The following is a 19,986-nucleotide window of genomic DNA, read 5'->3' on the forward strand; positions in this document are numbered from 1 at the left end:
GGCTAGACGACATGAGGAAGGCACTATCGGAATACTACTCCGAAACAGAGAACGATCCACAACTCGTCGACATCTGGGCCGAGCTAGAGGCGACATACTATGACAGAGCCGGCCCAAGCATTACGTTAACGAACGCTGAAGGGGACAACCTGGTGGCAAGCCTGAGCGTTGACAACATACAGAAAGAGGCCCACAGGAGAGAGTCAAGCCAAGAAAAGAAAGCAGCAGCGCTGATCCCGAGACCAAGCCAGTCGGACTATGCAAAGTGTAACGAACACACTCTATGAGCGTTGTCCACCCTAACACCTCTGTCTACGCTTTGACCGGCCTGCTCAGGGAGATGGGTGTGGGTTTGTGTTAAGATGAAACAAGAGTGTCACAGAACTAACAATAGTAGACAGAGAGACGGTAACGATAAGGATTTTTAACCCATCGGCTAAGATTCGGACGAGAGACTGTACCTATCGAAGACGGAGGCCCAGATGTTATTGGCCACCTTCTATACCCACCCTACCTGTGAAGTCTCATTAGACTCCACCCTTAAAACAACCGCTGCGCTACATCCTCTAAGGTGCCCTCAAAAGATCACAAATTAATTCATCTTAAATTTCATTTAATACGGCAAATACGATAATATGGTTCATGGTTCTTAATACTACAAATCCTAACACTAAAGCCTTAGAACTAAGCGTTCTTTACGCCAAAAGACTCTCTATATGACCGAGTGTCAGTACAAGATTATCAAATAGGAAAAGAAATGGATATTTTGTTTACGTTAAATTATTACGAAACTGATTACATATTTTATCGATATGCGGCAAGCTTATTCAAAAATTACAGGAAATCACTTAGGCGGATTACGTTAAATTATATAAGTGCAAACGATTCTTATTTAATATTTATATCAATACGCGAATGTGGAAAAATTACATGTATATATTGGTATCAAAAGTGTGCGGGCTCAGACAAGAATGAATATATATGTAGGAATGTAAATGATTTACGGCTATGCCGTACTTACGAACTCTCCAACGAAGTCAGCAGGCCTGATGACGATCGATGTGCGCTGTAGGATAATTTAATTTAAGTGTATATATGTCATACTATGTCGTAAGCACACACGCAAGTATAAAAGCTAAATAGGAATCGTAAATTAAATTAGAAACTCGTCATACAAATATTTAAAATAAGAAAATTAAACTACAATCGCTTTAGCGATACAAAAACGAGTTGGCAGTCCCGGCCAAAATTAACTGGAAGCAGAATTGGAACTGAAATTCCAATTGGGATGCGGCGTCCGCCTCCGATGTCTTGTCCGAATTACGCCGAATCGGCGCCGGTGCGTTTTTCGCCCGAACTGCAACTTGATCTGACTTGTAGATCGTGGTGCGGGCTTGGCAAGGTCAAAACCTCACGCGGGTTGACTGCGGCGATTTTTGAAGCCGCTTATGGTATGCCGATGATGAAATTAATCCAGGTGTGGCAAAGAAGACAGATTCCTTTCACGCGGTGTGCGGTATAAGAATCCCAAATGGCGATTATGGCCTGGCGCTGAAGAAATGTATGGTTCCGCTGATGAATCGCTGCACGCGGCACCTGCTCCTTGCTGTGCGCAGAGGGAGGACTGTAAAACTTCTGTCAATTCCGAGAATTTGCACGTGGGTCTGGTCACTGCTGTTTTCCGGGAATTACAATTAGATTTTTCCAATATATCGGCGAATAATCTTACCACCAATATTGGGAGTGATAACAGGTCGTACTGCTCAACCAAAATTCCTAGAATTTCACACGCGGATGTGTGGATGCGAACGGGTTTGAAAATTATAGCACTTTTTGCAGAGAACGAACCGATCTCGGGAGAAGCTTTCGACAAAGAGGAGGAAATCATGGCGTCTAGAGTGGATGTAGGATGCACAAAATCCCCAAAATCCATAAAACTGGTATTTTTGGTATTCTAGCGAGGATCGGATCCTTGCTACTGAAGGGTTGCATCTGGGCTATTTATGTTAATTACCATGGGTAATGTCTTGACTAGGAATGCCAACTTAGCCGAAAATACTGACTCCCACAAAAGGTCGCTAAGCAGGTCCGCGAATGGTCGTTCAGGTTCAACGGGGCGGAAAACCATTCGAGTTCCTGGAGCAGGTAGAATGGTCCGCCAACACGTACGGTTTGGAGCTCGATATGATCCCTCGAGCGATGCCGGAGTTGCTAAAAGGAAGGGCTTTGAAATGGTTCATCGCCAACAATAAGCAGTGGAGAACTTGGGCAGAATTCATTGAAAGTTTCCACACATATTTCCTGCCAAGAGATTTCTTCACCAGGCTGGCGGACCAGGTCCGGCAAAGGAAGCAAGGCTTCAGCGATTCGTTCAAGGACTACATGATCGACATGCAGACGATGGTGAGGCCACTTAATTACTCCCCTAAAGAGACCCTAAGGACCATCAAGGAAAACTGCACCCCTAGTCTAAGGATCTTCCTAAGGGCATACAAAGTGTCGGACCTGGACACGCTAATGATCCTAGCCGATGAGTACGAAGAACTGGAAAAGGAACGGGAAGTCTTCGCACAGGAGAACAAGTTCTCAAAGACAAAGTCGGCGTCACCAACACAGGTGACATGCAGGAGATGCGAGGAGGAAGATAACCAGGACACACGAGGAAACGACCAATGGTCACCACCACACCAAGCCAGACGACAGCAGGCAACAGACGCACCACGCGGAGGCCATTGGGCACCACCCCCACAGCAACAGAGACAGCCAAACAATACCTTGTGGAGGCCACCAAGCAACACACAGAGGCCACAAGATGCCACCCATATCACAGACCCGCAGGAGGCCTGTCGGAAATGCGGTGGGAACGGACACTGGGCTAGAGGATGTCGTAACCAGCGGCTGCTGTTTTGCTGGATATGCGGCAAGGTGGGTGTTAGGAGCGTCGTTTGCTGCCAACGATCGGGAAATGGCCAGCGATCTCAGCCGCAGAGAGGCGAGCGGGGATCGCACAATGCCACCTCTGCAAACTAACGGGCGAGCTAATCGAGGAGGAGCAGCAGTTGTCCGCAGCTGTGATGATTGGTGGGAAAAGCTACAAAGCCACAATCGACACCGGAGCAACGGCAAGCTTCGTTAGCGAAGAATTGGCGGACAATATCGCTGCTCTAGGAAAGATTACAAGGACGAGACGGCAAGTTAGGTTGGCAGATGGAAGGTGCGGCGGAATTAATGCGCAGCTCGAGGTGGAGGTCAAATTCGGCAACAAACAAGTGACCATGAGCCTGTTGATTTTACCCGGGGTAGTGGATCCATTAGTGTTGGGATGGAACTTCCTGAAACAAGTCGGAACCGAGATAAGGTGTGCTGGACACGAAATAATTATACCAGCCAGGAACCGACACAATGGATGGCTCGAGGAGAAGCTATCAGTAGCAGTCGTTCAACAAGTAAACGAGTTGGACGATACTAAAGCGTTCCTTGAAACAGAGCTGGCAGACTTCAGCACAATGTCGGGAACATCGAATATGGCAGAACACCAGATCAAAATGAAGGACGACAAGCCAGTCAAGCAGAGATACTACCCAAAGAACCCAAAAATTCAAGGGGAAATCAACGCAAAGGTGGACGAGCTTCTCCAAATGGGGTTCATAGAGCATTCAAAGAGCCCATACAGCTCCCCCATCGTGATGGTGAAAAAGAAGACAGGCAAGTGGAGACTATGTGTCGACTTCAGGCAGATCAACGCGAAGTCAGTGAAGGATGCCTACCCAATGCCCCGCATAAACTACATCCTAGATCAACTAAGAGAAGCGCGGTACATCAGCAGTTTGGACCTGAAGGATGGATACTGGCAGATCCCACTAGAAGAAAGTAGCAGGCAATATACAGCATTTACGGTACCAGGCAAAGGTCTGTTTCAGTGGAGGGTAATGCCGTTCGGACTTCACTCGGCGTCGGCAACGTTTCAGCGAGTCTTGGACCAAGTAATTGGCCCCGAGATGTCACCTCACGCATTCGCTTACCAGGATGACATAATAGTGATCGCTCGCACGCTGGAAGAACACAAAAGAAACCTGAAGGAAGTTTTCCGGCGTCTAAAGGAGGCAAATCTGAGGCTGAATCCAGAAAAATGCCAATTCTTCAAAAAGGAGCTGCTGTACCTGGGTCATCGAGTGACTAGCGAGGGAATAGGAACAGATCCAGAAAAAGTAGCCGCCATCGCCGAACTAGAACCGCCATCGACTGTCAAAGAGCTCCGGCAATACCTAGGAGTAGCGTCGTGGTACCGCCGGTTTGTACCAGATTTTTCCAGAATCGTCAAACCCCTGAACGACCTGCTGCGCAAAGGCAGTAAGTGGGAGTGGACACCAGAGCACCAGATGGCGTTTGAGGAGGTTAAGGCAAGACTCGTGGCAGATCCAGTGCTAGCATGCCCGGACTTCAGTAGAACTTTCATCCTGCAAACAGACGCCAGCGACTACGGCATCGGAGCGATACTGACCCAGGACACCGAAAAGGGCGAAAGAGTAATCTCCTACTCGAGCCGAACACTGAACGGCGCGGAGAAGAACTACTCGACAACGGAGAAGGAGTGCTTGGCGATCGTCTGGGCGATCCGGAAGCTCAGGCCATATCTGGAAGGTTACCACTTTAAGGTAGTAACCGACCACATGGCCCTGAAGTGGCTCAACAGCATCGAAAGCCCTTCAGGAAGGATCGCCAGATGGGCCCTGGAGCTACAACAGTACGACTTTGAGATAGCGTACAGAAAGGGCCAGCTAAACGTGGTGGCCGACGCATTATCAAGACAACCACTACCAGAGACGCTACGAGGAGTAAAAGAGGCATCGGCAACAATAACCTCAGGAGAGTGCAGCTGGATCAAGGACATGGGTGAAAAGATAAGGACCCAACCGCAGAAGTACCCGGACTATGTTATGGATGGTGAGACACTGTACAGAAACATACCTCACCGAGCAGGCAGTGAAGACGTCGCGTCATGGAAGATGTGCGTCCCGAAGTCACTACGAGAAACAGTGTTGAGGGAAAACCACGACGCACCGTCCGCGGGACACGTAGGAAGCCGAAGGACAATTGCACGGTTGGCAGCCCGATACTACTGGCCAGGCATGCATAGAGACGCCCGAGCCCACGTACGAAAATGCGAGATTTGCATGCGGTTTAAGCCCAATCAGATGCAGGCGGCTGGGAAGATGTTGACCCAAGTGCCGGAGGAACCATGGGCAACGGTATGTGCAGACTTCGTTGGACCCCTACCAAGATCTAAGCACGGGAATCAAATGCTGCTGGTCATGATAGACAGGTTTTCGAAATGGACGGAACTGGTGCCCCTACGCAGTGCGACGGCAGAGTCGCTCAAAAAGGCATTTAGGGAGCGCATAATCGCAAGGTACGGGGTCCCGAAGGTGGTCATAACGGACAATGGAGTACAGTTTGCAAGCCGCATATTTAAAAATTTCCTGGCTGAGATGGGTATCAGTCAACAATTCACCGCGCCATACACACCACAAGAGAATCCAACCGAACGAGCAAACAGAACGGTCAAGACCATGATTGCCCAGTTCGCAGGGCAGGACCAGAGAAACTGGGACGAGAAGTGGCCGGAGATTATGCTAGCAGTGAACACGAGCACATCGGAATCCACTGGCCATACACCGGCGTTTCTTACCCAGGGAAGGGAACCACGTCTACCCAGCAGCCTATATGATAAGGAAACCCTAGGCACGGGACGAGCTACGGAGACCCCTGAGGAAAATGCCAACAAACTAAAAGAGGTATTCGAGATCGTGCGGCGAAATATGGAAAAGGCGTCCCAGGACCAAGCCAGACACTACAATCTGAGAAGGAGGCAATGGTCACCAGCGGTGGGCGACATAGTGTGGGCCAAGGAACATCACCTGTCCAAAGCGGCCGAAGGATTCGCCGCAAAACTAGCCCCGAGGTACGATGGCCCTTACCAGGTGGTAGATTTCGTCTCTCCAGTGATCTGCAAAATTCGCCACACACAGTCAAAAAAAGAAAGGACAGTTCACGTTGGCGAGCTCAAGCAACAACAAAACGAGCAGACGGCAGAAACGTCAGGTACGAGGCGACAGGATTAGGCGTCAGGCCGAAGCGAGAGTCACCAATACGCCACACGGAAAGGACAGTCAGCGTAGCACAAGGACATGGAGAAGGATTTCACGTTGATCCAGACTGCGAGGCTACAGGATTATGCGTCAGGCCTAAGCGAGAGTCATCCACAAGCCACGCAGAAAGATCAACCATAAGGATAGGTCGCAAGGACATGGATAAGGATTTCACGTCGATCCAGACTGCGAGGCTACAGGATTATGCGTCAGGCCTAAGCGAGAGTCATCCACAAGCCACGCAGAAAGATCAACCATAAGGATAGGTCGCAAGGACATGGATAAGGAGTTCACGTTGATCCAGTCTACAAGGCATCAGGATTCAGCGCCAGGCCTAAGCGAGAGTCATCCACACGCCACGCAGAAAGGACAATTACAAGGATAGGTCACAAGGACATGGATAAGGATAAATGAGGATCCAACCGCGAGGCATCAGGATTCAGCGTCAGGCCTAAGCGAGAGTCATCCACACGCCACGCAGAAAGGACAATTACAAGGATAGGTCACAAGGACATGGATAAGGATGAATGAGGATCCAACCGCGAGGCATCAGGATTCAGCGTCAGGCCTAAGCGAGAGTCATCCACACGCCACGCAGAAAGGACAATTACAAGGATAGGTCACAAGGACGTGGATAAGGATGAATGAGGATCCAACCGCGAGGCATCAGGATTCAGCGTCAGGCCTAAGCGAGAGTCATCCACACGCCACGCAGAAAGGACAATTGCAAGGATAGGTCACAAGGACGTGGATAAGGATGGATGGGGATCCAACCGCGAGGCATCAGGATTCAGCGTCAGGCTTAAGCGAGAGTCATCCACACGCCACGCAGAAAGGACAATTACAAGGATAGGTCAGAAGGACGTGGATAAGGATGGATGGGGATCCAACCACAAGGCATCAGGATTCAGCGTCGGGCAGTTGCCAGAGTCATCCGGGTTTAGGCCAAGCGGGAAGGAAACGGTCAAGGTCGACAAAACAGTAGCGAAAGCACATCACGTACCCAAAGGACCCCGAAGGATACCCTAAGTGCGACCGAAATATACCCAAAGAACACCCCAACAACACCTCTAAAGGATACCCAAAGGACACCCGAAGGATACCCTAAGTGTGCCCAAACTATACCCGAAGGATACCCTAAGTGTTCCCAAACTATACCCGAAGGACGCCCCAACAATACCTCTAAGTGTACCCAAAGGACACCCAAAGGATACACTAGGGATGGCCCAACGATCCCCAAGGATACCTAAGGATACCCCAATAGGACTCGAAGGACACCTCAAGGATACCCCAATAATAACCCAAGGACACCAAGGATACCAACCAGGAACGCCCCGAAGCAAGGTGTAGGCCCAAGGACAACTTCCAAGAATACTCACCAAAGGTGATCAAGTCAATTACGGAACCGGGAGGTACAACGCACCGCAGCATCCAGAGGGCCACGGTGATCTGAGAGAATACAACATGTGGTTTACGAAGAAAGGGGGAAGACGGTACAGCAAAGAGAGCTGTACCGTAAGAGAGCGAGCGCCCAAAGAAAGGACATAACGGTATCGGGCAAAAGGAAGGCGCGCAACCGAGGTTTCATGTATGGGGAGCCTGGCGACGGTCGAGCACTAAAATTCAGAACATCAACATGAGCACACGCGTCACCAGAGCCGAAACACGCAGGAGGATGGCGGCCCTCCAGGAACCTCGCCCGGGGCAAGGATGGTCGGAGACCCGGCCTACCCGAGCTCCGCGGCGGGCCCTGGAGCGGACTCGAGGCGAGGACTCCGCACCGGAACCCATGGTGAGCGACGACAGCGACGTGGAGGTGATCGGCGATCCCGCCGTCGAGGAGAGAGAGTGGCGACTCCGGAAGGCGGCGGCGGGCGGTCGCATACCGCGCGGGACGACGGACGTCGGAGGAGAGGAACTCCCGAGGAGCCACTCGGAGGCGGTCTGTCGGGCCACCGAGGAGTCTCGGAAGCGGTTCCGAGACCGGGAGCCGTCGGACGAGGAGCAGCAACGGTCGACGGAGGAGGAGGCGAGAAGACAGGCGCGGCTGCGGCAGGACCACGAGGCGGCGGCGGCGCGGTGGCATGCCCGCTTGCGAGAGGCGGAAGAAGAAGAGCGGCGGCTGTGGGAGGCACAGGTGGAGGACGCGTGGGTGGTGCCACTCACCCCCAGATACGCGGCCGAGGAACGCAGCCCGAGGGACGAGGTCGAGGACGAACCACGCGCGCCATCCCCTCCGCGGTGGTTACCCGAGGTGCCACCCACTCCCCGCTACGAGGGGGAGTGGCTCACGGACGGCGACGATGGAGCACCGTTGGCCACGCCGCCGTGGAGGCCGGCCCGGCCACCCACGCCGCGATACGCGGAGCCACGACGACCTGAGGAGCAGACACCGAGCGAGGAGTCGACCGCGCAGCCGATGCCGCAACCGGAGGAGGAGGACGTCCACCAGGCAAGGGCGGACGAGCCGTCGGTGGTGCGGACGGAGGTGCCGGCCGCGCACGTGAGCCACAGCACACGGGCGTTCGAGGCCGAGGGTATGCGGTGGCGGCAGCAGACGGTGACGTGGACGTGGCCCGAGGGGCCCGCGACAGGACCGACGACGGAGGTGCCCAGGATATGGGAGGAAGGGGCACCGAAGGTGAACCCTCGAGACCCCCGGACGAGGAGCCGACAGGATGCATGGGTCCCGCCGACACCAAGCACGGGCCCGCCAACACCGGCGACGACGGCAACGACGGGGGAGGCGGAGTCACCGGAGAAAGGACCATGGGTGTGGCCCGAGCCAGCGGCCACCCAAAGGCCTCCACTCCAACGACAAAGTTCGACGCCCGGATCAACGCGCCCGCGGCCGCAGTTCATGCGGCAGGTATCGGCGCCGGAGGAAGGCGGTTGGCGCGAGGTCGCCAGGAGCGAGTGGCCGGCGGGCATTGAGGAAGCACCCGCGGTCGCGACGGCACGGCGGAAGGGCGGCAGGCGGTGCGTCCTGGTCTGCGATGGCGGGAGGAGATACCGGGTGAGGCTCGGAGTCGCGGGCATCCGGGTTTTCGCACAATAAATAAAAAAAAAAAAAAATCACAAAACAACACAAGGGTTTTCCAAAACAACAAGAGAAGGGGTACGGGGCCCAGAGTTTGATTGGGGTGGCTGGAAGAAGAACGGGGCATGCATGGGCCACTCCAGCAACCTGTAAGTCGAATGGTCTTAGTCCAGGAAGAAGAAATGAACGCCAATTACTTACCTGCTGTCCCGGTTGCAAAGTGAATGCGAAGTCCTCTCCGCACCCGCTCTCGAGAGCTGCCAAAATGGAGTCCGATGCAGCCGATAGAGGACGAGTGAAGGGCGAGAGAGGACGAAAGGAGAGAGAAGGATAAGATGAGAAGGAGTAGAGGAAATGTAAAAGGAACTTACCCATGAAAAATTGCAAAATCACCACGAGCCAGGGAAGGGGGCGCCTCGATAGGCGATCGATTGGCACTGGACGATAGTGCGATCGATGGGCACACGACAATGGAAATATCGGCCAAGGTGGAAATATCGCAAACGAGCAGGTGGCAACGCCGCACCGTCGGTATCGATATGCGAATAAATATCGATCACGCACGAATGGTGTGACCAGGCGGAGGAAACACGGAAAGGAGTAAGACGCAGCAATGAGCAGCGAGCTGGGGATCGATAGCCTAGGAGTATCGATGTCCCAGTGGGAACACAGGAAATATCGGCGCGGGAGACTTAAAGTTGCTACGAGGAGGATGGCCCCGCTGTAGAAACTCAAGGGAGTTAAGAGCGTCGAGGGAGCATCGAGGGAGCAGCGAGGGAGCGCCGCGGGAATCACAAGGACTCAAAGGCTAGGATAAGCAAGGAAACGCCGGAGAGTAGGAACCAGTCTTAAATGTTTCCCGAAGTAAGGGGGGAATGTGAGGAGTTGAATAACTCCCCACAAATAGAAGCAGCAGCAGATGGCCGGCCGCTTACCAGATACGCGGCGAATTCGCGTAGTAACGGCGCGGCGGGGAGAACGAGAGAGTTTGGAGACCAAGGGTGGAGATCGAGAGAGTTTGGAGACCAACGAAGGAGAGCGAGAGAGTTTGGAGACCAATGAAGGAGAGCGAGAAAGATTGGAGACCAAGGATGGAGAGCGAGAGAGTTTGGAGACCAATGAAGGAGAGCGAGAGAGATTGGAGACCAAGGATGAAGATCGAGAGAGAATGGAGACTTCGCGGGCAGAGCAAGAGTGCCGTATGCAGAAGAGGATAACGGAACTCCACTGGACTTTGGACTCTCCCGTGAACTTTGGACCGGGAGAGGAAGTGCCACATCTCGGCAGTGGAGCGGCACACAGGCGTGCCACAAGCGGCACGGGAATCAGCGGAACGGCAGCAGTGGGCGGAACATCTATTGGAAGCGGTACATAAAGGACAAGTGGGTCATCCAGGAGGCACGGACTTTGGACCCAAAGTGGAGAGATCCAGCGGGCCGTGCGCAAAAGGGAAATAACGGTGCTTGGAGGCCCTATATAAGGCCGCAGAGCGCTGGCAGCTGGATCAGTCGATCAAGAGGAGTCAAGCCTTCAAGATCAGTCAAAGTACCAAGTGAGCAATCAGTCAAGCAAGTAATCTACGAGGGAGCTACAACCAAGCGAGTCGTCGGAAGCAGCGCCGTGGGAAGCATAGAAGGAGCAAGATCGCCACGTCGAGACGTTCGGGATTAGGACATCAGGAATCTCCGAATTGAGACACAGGTGGCTGAGTTCTGAAAGGCATCACGCGGCTAAGTCAAGGCGTTTGTTTTCTAACTTTGTCACGACCACACCCTGGCGAGTCGCCCGGCGGGTCTGTCAGAGACAAGCAAAAGAGTCCTACGACGAAGAGCCGTCAGCTTGGGGAGGAAAGTTGTCTGCGACCCAGCGTACCTTGCCCGACCAAGCAGGACCTGGCGTGACGGACGAGCGGTAGATCGATTTGTGGTTTCGAAAGGCGTCAGCCTGGAGAGCCCTGCGATTACCGGCGAAGTTCCCGAGCAGCGACCGCCCAGCTCCCCGAGCGCCAGAACAACGAGATACTGGCCAGAAGACAGCGCAGAGGACATCGACAGCGACGCCAGCAGACATTTCCGGCAGCCACGTTACCATCGCCGCGCGGAGCTCATTGGGGAGCGCAGGAGCGTCGCGGACGTCACGCATTAGGGTGAAGCCGGGTGGAACGTTCGTCTGCGCTAGGCGTAAAGCGAAGTGAACCGCTAGGCAGTCTTGACTGTCAGCGCGAACTGAGCAAGAACCTAGCGGGACCGTCCGGGACAGAGCAAGGGACAGTATTGCCTCGAAAGGCGTCAGCCTGGAGAGCAAGGCTTGTTCACCCTAGTCTGAGAACGGTGACGCTTCCCTAAGCCCACAAGGCCGAATTCTCTGCGGGTCTAAGGCGCGACAAGCGACCCCGAGGCAACGCGTCGGCAAGCAAGCAGAGGCGGCCACCACGAGCGTCCCGAGACCCAGGATCCAGAGGAGGAGGAGTCAACGCGTCGAGAAGCCAGAAGGAGGAGCACCAGCAGCCGGCGGAACCAGAACAAGGAGACACAGAAACCAGCATAGCCACACACCCGCTGTACCAATACCACGAGAATAAATCCCACTGTTACCATTTGAACACTTTGTTTTCTCACTGATCTACGGGCAATCACGTCATATAAATTTGGTGGGACGAACACACAATCTTCTGAGCTAGCCGCACGAATCTCGTAGCGAGCAGACATACAAAATCAGTTCGTTACATGCCTCTATGTCGATAATCACTGTTTCTAATTCTTCATATGTCAAATCTGCCGTTGACACCGTGCGGAGCAACAAATGTTTTGCTGATTTCACTGCCGCCTCCCACAGTCCTCCGAAATGAGGTGCCCGTGGTGGAATAAAATGGAACTCTGTTCCTAACTGCGAGCATGTTTTAGTAATTGTCTCTCGAGCCTTATCCGAGTATATCGTGGTTTTTAACTCGTTCTTCGCTCCGACAAAATTCGTGGCGTTGTCACAATAGATGCTCCTTGCGACTTCTCTCCTTCCATTAAATCTTTTAAGTGTTGGCAAGAACGCTTGAGTGGTTAGATCCGACACCACTTCTAAATGTACTGCCTTGGTGGTGAAACAACAAAAAATGGCTAAATAGACCTTATGGGGTTTCTTTCCTTGAATTTTGTAATGCACAAAAAATGGTCCGCAGTAATCCACCCCACTAATATTAAACGGTCTTGCAATTTGAACCTGATCGGTTGGTAGCGGACTCATGATCTGACCTTGGCCGAGCTCGGCAACAGGGGATGCAGCGTCGTACTGTCGTCGATGCGAGTTGTTTTCCCTTGATCGTCCAAAATTGTTGTCGCGTGTTTGCCAACAGTGCCTGCCGATGCATAAGCTGCCGATGCTTGTTCTCAAATATGAGCTGTGTTACTTCATGACCTGCTGGCAGCAACATAGGATGTTTTTCATCGAATGATGGGTCTAATGACCGATAAGGATCTGATACTGCCACACAACCGTTCTCCTGCAACTGAGTTATAGTGGGCTGGAATGCTATTCCTTGTATCTGTCGCACTATTCGTTTTAATGCTTTTGCTCATTCTTCCGGAGTTATTGGTCCTGTTTCTCTCTGATTGCTGCTCGACAATTGTTTCCAAAACGCAACATCCATGCTATTATTCCTACCAGCGTGTCAAGTGACCCGTGGTGACTGATCTCCGTGGTCCAATCATCGATTTTGTTTTAGTCCGTTGTTTTGGGTCCTTCGTGTTCAGCATATGCTTGGTCTGTTGTTTCCAGACTTCTTGGTTCGTTGTCAGAAATGGCGGACCATTAAACCACAACTCCTTTTGTTTAAGCAATGTTGCTGAACATCCTCTTGACTGAAGGTCTGCTGGGTTGTCTTCTGATGCTACATGCACCAATTGCTCCGTATTTGATAGTTCACGAATCCGAGCAATTCGGTTTGCCACGAACGTATGAAATGATGATGCTGTTGCGTTTGTCCATGCTAACACTATTGTAGAGTTCCTCCAATATTGGACTTCATCTATCCTTATCCGTAGATCCTTTTTGATTCATTCTGCTAGCTCAGCTCCTAGCACCGCTGCACATAATTCTAGTCTAGATAATGTTTGTTTTGCTAGGGGTGCCACTCGTGATTTTGCGCATAGCAGCTTACTTACTATTGGACCGGCGGATGTGATCGTACGAAGATTAGCAGCTGTCCCATAAGCGACTTCTGACGCATCAGAAAATATATGCAGTTGAATGGCTGCTGGGTTTGCCTGTGGAAGCGGATGCCTGGCGAGCTCAATGGTAGCCAATACCTGACTACCATTTCGAAACGCCTGCCAATGGGTTGTCCAACTCAGTATCCCAGCCTAACGATTTTTGCCATAGTTGCTGCATAAATATTTTTGCTGCTGTCGTTATGGGGCATAGTAACCCTAGTGGATCAAATATTTTGGCTAATTTAGAGCACACAACTCGTTTTGTGACCGTCCCTTGTTCGTATGGCGTCGCGCGTCCTTGGAGTTTATCTTCCTTAGGATTCCACACTATCCCTAGTGTTTTTATTGTTGCATCCGAGAAGTCCCGTAGGTCACCGTATTTAAATGAAAGTAACGCATTTTTTCTAGTGGGTTTCGTCGCCATACTATGAGTTTATAGTCCTTGTCTTGAGGATGAACACAGATTTGTCGGTACATTTTTTCTACGTCTGCTGTGAACACGAACCTGTGAGTCCGGAACCGTAACAAAATTGATAGTAAATCACTCTGAACTCTCGGCCCGACCCTTAGGATGTTGTTAAGGCTCTTTCCTGTTGAGCTAGGTGCCGAAGCGTCAAAGACCACTCTTAGTTTTGTGTTGGAGCTGTCTGGTTTTAGGACGCAATGGTGAGGAATGAAGTAATGATTCCTTGGTACACTGGAAAGCTGTACCTCCGTCATGTGATTCAAACGTTCATACTCATCCATAAAACTCACGTATCCTTCTAGCACTGCTGGATCCCGTTCTAAACGACGTTCTAGGCTGGAAAATTTCCGTTGAGCCAAAGCTAATGTTTTTCCTAGTTCCCTTGGATTTTCTGCGAACGGCAGTCTTACCATTAGTCGTTGATCCGGGCAGAATTAGACGTTTGATAAAAAATGTTCTTCACAAAGCCTCTCTTGGACTGTGGGCTTCCAAAATTTTTCCAGGGCTGGTAATGGATCCTCCCGTGTTATTGTCATGACATTTCCTGCCATGGCTGCTGGTACTCGTCGCCTCACTGCGCCGAACACAATCTACCCAAGAGCGGTTTCTTGTAGAGTTGGCTTATCATCCCCCAACTCGATAAGTCCGGGTCTTATCAATCGAGAATACACCTCGGCTCCCAGAAGCAAATCTATGCTCGGAATACTAAGTTCTTCATCTATGCATTCCGACGGTTGGTTTTTCGTCAGTTTTGGTAAGATAAACACAACAATCTCCTTTTGAAAGTTCGAACTTAACGATGACAACAGCACACGTGCCTATGACGAAGATCCCTGCGCCGATTGTCCCATTCCTAGGATACCTTGTGATGAGCAAGTTAATCTGCCATCCTTCTGGACACGAGATTTAGCTGAGAGCCAAGGTCGATGACTGCGCGACAATTTCTCGCTTTGCGGTTTGTCCTTGTATTGCCACAATGACTGTGGCGAGTAATACGTACGTGTTTGGCTGTTGGCCGGGGGCCAACGCAGACACCTTGTTGATCATTGGGGTTTGCTGATTTGGACCTGAACCATTCATCGCTTGCAATGGTTGATCTCGGGTAGCAATGGCAACATCCGGCGCCGTGGATTCTGGATGTTTGTGCAACGTGGAATGATGCCGTTGACTGCAAAAACGACAGGTCATTGGCGACGGGCAACTGTTTGTCTTATGGTAGTTTGACAGACAATTGGCACAGCCTGCAATCTTTGTCATTGCCTGCCGACGGATGTCCGGATTCATTCTTCGAAACATGTTGCAGGATAATGGCCGGTGTGAGCCTATATTCCAAATTTTACAAATGTTATATCGTGATACCAATGTTTTGGGTTGGGCATCCAATGTTTCCAACATGCCGGATCGCCGTTCTAAAAAGGCTAAAACACTTTCCAGAAACGGGACTTCTGTCGCTGACTCTTCGAGAGCGGCTAAGAACCCTATAATTTGATCCCAGCTCTTTGTGCAGATTTTCAGGTTTTTTAAAGTACTCATTGAATTCTTGATCGTGTCATGTAAGGCCCTGAGTTGGCGTGAAGAGCCATTTATAGGCTTATAGTCAACGATTTTTGCTATGGCGGCGAATACTAGTATCTTTCCGTTATAGTACCTGGCCTTTAAACGCAACCAGTGTCGTCATAGCCACCCTGTGTGAAGGCTGCGTCTGTCAAGACGTTCCTCGCTTCACCACGAAGCGAGCTTTGTAGAATATGTAATTTTTGTCTGGCCGAGTATGGTTTATTGTGTACTAACTCTACAAAAAGGTCATGGAACCGTGGCCAGTCTAGATACTCGCCATTGAATTCCAGAATGCTAATTGACGGCAGTGCCAAGTTTAGGCTCATTGGCGCATCGTTTTATCGGTGCAGGTTCATTTCGTATTCCTCATATATCGTGTGGATTTGGGCTAGCTCTGCTTCTGCCCGAGCTGCGGCCCGAGGTGTGCTATCCAATTCATCGTGGGCTTACCTCAGTAATGCCCAATGGAGATCCAGGTGTCTTTGTAGGGCTGGGTTACGGTCATGTTAATGATGATTCCAATTCGTTGCATCTTCTCTGCAACTGACGAATTACCGTGCCAATTGTGGATCTTCCCTTTACTTGCTTTCCTGTTGTCGGTATGTTGTCCAGGAAGACCTTTTGATATTTCTCGACCAGCTCCTTAAGTGCTATTAGTCGTGAGGAGTATTCACTTCCCATGGGTGGATGGACCTCTTCATCCAGGTCACAAAATTGTTGCCAGAGCTCCCTAAGTTGTTCTAATCTACCGGCATAATAGCCTTCTCTGAGGCGTCGGTTGGGATAATTCTTAATAAGCTGTTGTATTTTTCCTTGCAGCTCGTTTTGGTCGTCTAAAAATCGATTGTGTAAATAGATTCAGGTTTGGTTTGTCTGCTCGATGAATGAAGTCGACATAGAGCAGGTATTCAGTAAGTCTTAGTCGACTACGCTTCTTAAGATAGGCTTGACAGGTGATTGTGTGAGAACGTCTTACCTGTGCAAACCTGCGTATTTGTTGCCTATGTGGAAGGCTGAAGTGTGATCCTTTGTTGGTAAAGAATCACGTCGGGGTCACCAATGTTCTTGCCTAAGTTAGATAGTCAACGTCGGGTCACTCCGCGGGACGAGGAGGGGTATGGACGCTCGTCGCTGGCACGGGGATGCTGTTTATTGCAGTCGGATCGCGATAGCACGGTGCCGAACCACAGGCGATATGGACTGTGTGAGGAGAGTTACCGAATGCTCGTGTAACCAGGGATCAACAGTGTGTTGAGGTCACGCCGCGGTACAAGGAGGATACTGACACACCTGTCGCTAGCACGGGGACACTAGAGAGCACAGGACGATTCGCGTCGCGACATAGATAGCTAGAGTAGTATGGTGCCGGACCACAGGCGATCGATGAACTGTACTAGGGTGAGTTGACAAGAGTCTTTAGAAGTAATAAGACTTGTGGCTGTTTAGATTTGTAACTGACTTTATTGAGCTGTTGATCAGAGCTTAAATACTATCATGACCCGGAAGTTTTGGGTGCATACATATCTGATAAGTTACGCCTCGTGTTGGGGTTTCACCTACATTTGTGTTGGCCTAGCTTAGCTTCTGGTTAGTTCGTCTGGTTAGTCAGCAGTATGCTGCTTGTTGCTGCTGACCCACTGACCGCCTGTCCCATACTTGCAGCGTCGGCACTATATTGTGCTGCTACTGTGCGCCTGGTCGCTGTTTCGTATAAGTTGCGTTGGTCGTATGTTCTGCTCGCTGACAACATGCAACTCCGTCGTGTTGGGGGCTGTGTGCGTTTGACCCGTGTTCGTAACCATGCTAGACCCAGTCGAGTAACCTTGGTTACGAACAGTTAGCTAAACGCATCTCCTGCTTTCGTAGAGCGGACTTTGGACTCATTAATAGCCTTCTAGCTTGCTATTTACTAAACCGTTTTGGGCAAGAAAACGAAATCGCGGACATGGAAAAAGAAGACATAACAATAGACAGTTTAAAATACATGCTCACATAGAATGGCTAGTAACATAGAAATTTACAAATTATTGGAAGACAGAAAATACATAAGTTTAACATAATTAGTTGCATTGGGGCTATCAAACAGTAAGACGTGACACAGTGCATTATAGTCGTCACAAAGAACCCGAAAAGGATCATGAAGGGCATAATTGGATCTACAAATTGGCAGGGACAACGGACGAAAACGACAAACTGTTCTACAGGGTACATTCCAGTTGAGGGATCTAAGAAGGAAGGGAGAGTCGGCATCACCATTAATTAATTTATGCAAAAACATAACTCCATGACACTTTATACGATGGTTCAGGGTTGGTAAGTCCAGCAGGCGCAACCTCGCATGATAAGAGGGCAATCGACTACCTGTGTCCCAGTTTAGACCTCTCAAAGCAAATAAAAGGAATTGTTTTTGAACGGACTCTAACATATTTTGGTAACAGCTAACTTGAGGTGACCATATAAACGAGCAATATTCCATTGACGGACGAACAAGAGAAACATACAAAAGCTTTGTTGTGTATGGATCATCAAACTCTCTTGACCAGCGCTTCATAAACGCCAGGAGACTTCTGGCTTTGTTAGTTATAGTAGATATATGGTCTTTAAAACTAAGTTTATGATCAAATAGAACGCCAAGATCCTGAACAGAAAAAATACGTTCAATGGCGTTATTTCCGATAGAATAAGAATACAGAGATGGATTACAACGATAAAAGGTCATAAAGTTACATTTAGAATAGTTCAAATTCAACATGTAAATCATGCACCACGTATACAAACAATCAATATCTAATTGAAGGTCATTATATGAATTAGGTAAACACATGGACAAACATAGCTTGACATCATCTGCATACATTAAAACAGTTGACGATTTTATGACATAAGGTAGATCATTAATCACACCAGTTTACAGAAAAAATTTGATGAAATACGCCTTTCAGGAAACCTTTGTTTTCCGGTAAGATACATCTCCCTGATTAAAAAAAGGGCACTTAAAATTTTTTCTATGGTACCAATTTTTTTTAAGTGTAAAAAACGTTTTTCGCACTTTTTTATTTTCTAACTCGAGTTGTGATTACCAGAATTCGGTCGTCAGGGCCTCATTTTACAGGTAATAGAATGCCCTTTAACTTTCTTATACACATCATTGAGTTCCTTTCATTAGTTTAAAAGCTACACTTCGTCAAAGTTGAAAAATTTGGAAAAAATGCAAAAACGCTGGCATAAATTGATTCTTTAAAAATACACGCCTAAAAACCGAAATTAGTTTTATGTTGTTTTCTTAAAGGCTGAACCTTAACGGAGAATATGCGCCATTGATCACGACAATCCGTTGCTAAATCGATTTTTTACAGATTTTTAAACGTATATACCCAAGTTCAGTACTCGGGAGCAGCGGCCGTTAAACATTATTTTAAATTTTCAGTGTTGGGGAACGTAAAATTTTGGTGCAAGTAGTTATGCATAACGTCAGATTTCTTTCTATCAGTGCTGGGCAAGCTAAAAAGTATGCGATTGCAGTTACGAGGAAATCATTTGCATATATGGCGAAAAGCTTGTCATGGAGCATAAAAGTAAACGTTTTATTTGTTTAAATCATCCTAATACATTTTGTTTTGTATGCGGTGAATACGTTAAGAAAAGTTCAGTAACTCGACCTTTTAATAATAAAGAGCAACAATTGTATAAAGAATGTTTTTCTGAGAATATCTCGAAATTCGATACCAATTTGACACCAAATGTGTTGTGTGTTTCGTGTCGCGTAAATTTACATACATGGTCTAAAACCCAAAGGTGCTATTATCATTTAGCAGATTCGGGCTTCAATAAAGTATAATTTTCTTATAGATCTAAATTTTTCCTTCACAACGCCAATGATTTGGAGACAGCCCCAGAATCACACAGATGATTGCTACTTCTGTCTAAGCAAGTTATCTGGTGTGGGTCGTTTGACCAACTGGAATTATGCAAAAGTCTCTTCAGTGACCTTTCCTAAAGCTTTTACGATTCCTGAAAATTCAACCTGTGTTAATACGGATGAAATTTCAGAATCATCGATTCGACTGATTCCGAAACGTTGCCAAATTTGGAAAAGCTATCACAAGGAAAACCTAATGATCTTATTAGAGATCTTGAGCTAACCAAAGAAAAGTCGGAAATTCTGGCTTCTCGAATGAAGCAGCATGGCTTTTTAAATCCAAATGTTAAAACGGCAATTTACAGAAGTCGCCACGAAAAATTTTCGAAGTTCTTTACCAAGCAGGACAGTATTTGTTTTTGTAATAATATTGGCGCTTTGTTTAACGAGCTTAATGTAGACCACAAACCGATGGAGTGGAGGTTGTTCATTGACGGCAGCAAGGAGAGTTTAAAGGTTGTCCTGTTGCATAACGGAAATGAGAAACCATCTCTACCGATCGCCCATGCAGTAAACACAAAGGAGTCATATGAGACAATGGAAGCACTGCTGAAATTAATAAAATATAATGAATTTCAATGGAAGATATGTGCGGACCTAAAGGTTGTTGGAATGCTCTGTGGGTTGCAAGGAGGTTATACCAAAAACTGTTG

The 19,986-nt window shown here is 49.2% G+C and overlaps 1 protein-coding gene and 1 long non-coding RNA gene across 2 annotated transcripts; one reads left to right on the forward strand and one right to left on the reverse strand.

Moving 5' to 3' along the window:
* Window positions 1–596: 596 nt before the first annotated feature.
* On the reverse strand, window positions 597–2,057 carry LOC139353646 (uncharacterized). Its single transcript, XR_011604861.1, has 2 exons — window positions 1,730–2,057; window positions 597–1,674 (listed from the first exon to the last, which is right to left on the reverse strand). It is a non-coding gene; the product is annotated as an uncharacterized lncRNA (long non-coding RNA).
* Window positions 2,058–7,785: 5,728 nt separating this feature from the next.
* On the forward strand, window positions 7,786–9,207 carry LOC139353707 (serine/arginine repetitive matrix protein 1-like). The gene has a single exon (XM_070998031.1). The coding sequence runs from the start codon at window positions 7,786–7,788 to the stop codon at window positions 9,205–9,207; it is 1,422 nt and encodes a 473-aa protein (XP_070854132.1).
* Window positions 9,208–19,986: the final 10,779 nt, after the last annotated feature.

Source organism: Drosophila suzukii, chromosome Y, assembly GCF_043229965.1.
Source record: "Drosophila suzukii chromosome Y, CBGP_Dsuzu_IsoJpt1.0, whole genome shotgun sequence".
Classification (NCBI taxonomy): Eukaryota; Metazoa; Arthropoda; class Insecta; order Diptera; family Drosophilidae; genus Drosophila; species Drosophila suzukii.